Source organism: Alligator sinensis, unplaced genomic scaffold (assembly GCF_000455745.1).
Source record: "Alligator sinensis unplaced genomic scaffold, ASM45574v1 scaffold512_1, whole genome shotgun sequence".
NCBI classification, from domain to species: Eukaryota; Metazoa; Chordata; order Crocodylia; family Alligatoridae; genus Alligator; species Alligator sinensis.
This window is the reverse complement of record NW_005842063.1, coordinates 2,134,930-2,138,591: the sequence shown is the minus strand read 5'-3', so window position 1 is coordinate 2,138,591 and position 3,662 is coordinate 2,134,930. Positions and strand designations below refer to the sequence as shown.

Below are 3,662 nucleotides of genomic sequence, written 5' to 3'. Positions count from 1 at the left end.
TCCTGATCATACACAAGTGTCAGTCATAAGGACTTCCTACAACTCTTGCTACAAAAGCCTTTATATTGATTTCAGGGATTTGGGGTCTTTACCGATATAAGATGGAGCTTCTTAAAATAATAAACAATACGTTTCTTCGAACGTGCTCTTTTTTGTTTAAGTTGCTGCTGTTTATTCCGTGTATCAAAATTCAAAGTTACCCAAGGAAAGAACCAGTATTTTGGAGTTTTACAAATATTTACACCACAAAAAGACAAAGGTGAAGCTTTGATCTGATCTTGGATGAAAACTTGGATGAGACAAGCCAAACTCACCAAGAAAAAAAACCTGCAAAAGCTCCTATGCACAATCGCCTGGGAAACAGCAAGCATCCAGCGCAGGAGACGTGGCTTCTTAGTAATGCCGACTGGCCCCAACTTACACACGAGATCTCAGTCTGCTTTTAGTCTCCCCCCCCATGGAGCAGATGACGGATCACATCCAGACTCAACATGTTTTGTATTTTTTAATAAAGTTTGTAATCCAATGGACACACAAAACAAAACTGCGCTGAGAAAACAGTTCCATAAATTAATAAGTGTTAGGGCGGTGAGGAAGAGGGAGGAAGGCGGGTAAAAAGTCTTTGTACAAGTGTATAACACTTCCACGTATTGTGAGACGAGGGACAGGGCAGGTAATGTTTAAATGAAGCGCACTTACAAATGAGTGACAATACAAAGTCTGAGTATGAAAATAAGATTTTCTCTGAAAACACATTTTTGGCACAGATTAAAAAAAAATGTATGTTGTGGGGATCTGATTTTTTTAAAGTCAGTATTATATATATTTATATATATTATATATATATTTATATATACACACACCCACTGAGTTCTGCATATCCCACCAGGAAGGAAAATAGCGCTCCCTTTTGTTTTGTTTTTTCAGTGTAAACTGTACATCCCAGATGAAGAGAAGACAACTGCAGCAAGGGGAGTGGAGGAGAGGAAGGGTCACATCCAGAAGAAGAAGAAGAGAAAAAAAAAAAGATAATGTGTGAAATGATCCTTGACCCACAAATTTCAGCAGAAGTTCCCAGGTCCTGCGTTTGATCCACAACGCATGTTAATGTGTGTCAAGACATCCAGAACGTCACAGCATGTCTTCAACTGTGCAAAGGTCCAAGTCACTAATTTAGTGCAAAGGCAGTTCAGGTTCTTTTTTTAATTTTTTGTTAAAAAAAATAGCCATCCTTATTTTCCCCAAAAGGAGGCACAGAAACCCAATACCAGTCCGCCTGCTGAGTGCATCAGTTGTCCGTAAGCTAAAGCAATATGTAAACATACAAGGTAGCAGAACCACTACCCAGCAACAGTTTGATCGGAGCCTGTTCGGGCAGGAGGCTGGTAGTCTGGCAGCATTTTCTTCGTTCATTCGTCTCTCTCTCTCTCGCTCTCTCTCACTCTCTTTTTCCTTTATTTTTTCCTCTTTTTTTGTTTTTTGTTGGGGTTTTTTTGCTGCAGGGCCTTGGAAAAGTCAGTAACCAGTAAACAGCTCATACCGATGCAATGACAATCATAAGGTGAGGAGAGATGTTGGAGATGCTGGCTAGGAGGTCTGGAGCTAGACGGGACAGGTGGTTTTCAGAGAATTCACAGGGTGGGAATATCTGCAGAACGTAGGCAGGCTGTGAAGGGAGGGAAAAAAAAACAAACCATGAAAAGAGGGGCTGGGAACCTCTATGTATGACTGGGTTTGCTTGTACAAATCTGACAAGCACGGGAGCCCTGACCTGGATAACGCACATAGTGCCACAATAAGGAAGTTCACCTGGACACTGCTAAATTGAACTGTGAAGCAAATGCTGATGGAGAAAGACCATCGACAAAAGCTTCTTTTAAAAAGGAATAAAAGCCACGTACAATGCAGCCCTCACTCCCTCTTTTGCTGGGGAACCTTCACGAGATGTCACGTGAGCAGTAGGCAACCTCAAAATCAATCTTTCTCACCAGGTTTGGCTGGGGAGACAGGAGATGCTACAGTGCCGGTTACAGCCTCGAGTGGCAGGAAGATAAGGCTCAAAAATCGAAAAAGCGGCATGCACATTGGGGGCACCACTATTTAGCACTGGTACAAAAGGGCACTTTTCCAAACACGTATTGAGGTTGCTTTACTGATTCAGCAGCAACAGACGTCTGCTTCTCAGAGCGAAGGATTTCTGCCCCTTAGTATCTTAGCACCTGAACGGGTTTATCACGAAATAGAGAACAATAGCTGTTAATCTTTTTGAGCGAAGGAACAGCTTTGATAGCACTGGAGAGCTGAGCAGGGTGGAAAGTCATTCCAGCAAATTACTTGTTCCTGGTAAACACAGAGCAGATTGGACTTGGTGCAGCAGTGCATCCAAGACAAATATTCCAGTGTTATATAAAAAACCCCAAACATTTGGGCAGATGTAATGTTCTGAGATATTTCAGGTACCCTGGGAAAAAGCTCTTGGACATCATATAAAAAAAACCCAAAGACATAAAAGAAGGGCAGGTGTGGAGTGCTGTTTCTAAAGGGGAGACAAAGAGCAGAGAGCTTTTTATCTTTAAAGGCAAAAACGTACACAGCAAAAATCTGGAAAGGAGAAAACAAAGATGCTCCCTTTGACTTTGCAGCTCACCATTGAGATTCCTATTTGGTTTATTTTCACCACGGAAACAACCAGCTACCCCTACACACGATAAATGTCTCAAAGAGACAAGCATATACCTCGATCCTAGCCATGCACAAGGGATGCTGGATGGGGCTCTACACCCCACCTCTACAGCAGTTGTCTACTTAACTTTAGCTTTAACTACAAAGTGTTGCTGTTTCCTTCCCAATACCTGATTAGAGCCGGGGTTGGGAACATTGATGATCCCTGCAGCTTGTTTAGCCTGCAGGTAGCTAATGAATGCAGCCTTAAGTGACTCCGTCTGACTCACTACATCTTCCTGGTCTCGTCCACAAGGCAAGGCCAGTAACAGGCAGTAATCACTCTCCACCTGGAAAGAAAATACGACAATTAGCAGTCAAGCACTTGTGAGGAATAGGCTGGCTCCTGATATCTACTCATCCTAAACCCTTTGCTGGAAAATCCAGCTCCCTGCAAACTGTGTGCGAGTGCTGCTGGAAAGCAGCTGCCGAAATCTCGGCCATTTCCAAAGACGGTGAAGAAACCTATCGAGAATTTTCAACTTCAAGTTTTCTACGGACTTCTGTTTCCCGTGTTGCTCAGACACTTCAGAGATAACAGACGTCTGTTCCATGGACAAAAGTGCTTTTTAAGGCACTAACTAACCCCTCCGCTGTTCCCGACTCTAAGGGTAGCATGCGGAGTGAAACTAGGCATTAACTTCTGCACTTAAGCCTTAGGTAAAATCTGGGGGCTGGACCCGATGATCTTGCCAGGTCCCTTCCAACCCTAATGTCTATGAAATCTGTGAAATGAGACACATCTGATGCCTGTAACAATACTTCTGAGGCTCTATGGCCCCAAGCAGCAAGGACGTCAGCCTTACCATCATTCTGCGTGCTACACCCTCCAACTGTGAAGCCTCTAGACGCATGCGCTGAGCAATTCTCAGTGGAGGGCCTCCTTCGGGTGCCGGCAGGGACCGGTGTGCCAAGACGTTGTTACCGGAGACAAAGTGTAG

General features: G+C 43.7%; 1 protein-coding gene across 1 annotated transcript in view; it reads right to left on the bottom strand.

The window, feature by feature from the left end:
* Positions 1-486: 486 nt before the first annotated feature.
* Positions 487-3,662, bottom strand: part of SPEN (spen family transcriptional repressor) — a 79,106-nt gene continuing 75,930 nt past the window's right edge. The window contains 3 exon segments of the mRNA XM_006023203.3: positions 487-1,666; positions 2,853-3,011; positions 3,528-3,662. The exon segment at positions 3,528-3,662 is cut by the window's right edge and continues 29 nt beyond it. Of these exon segments, the coding sequence (XP_006023265.1) occupies positions 1,535-1,666; positions 2,853-3,011; positions 3,528-3,662 (426 nt within the window). The 3' untranslated portion in view covers positions 487-1,534.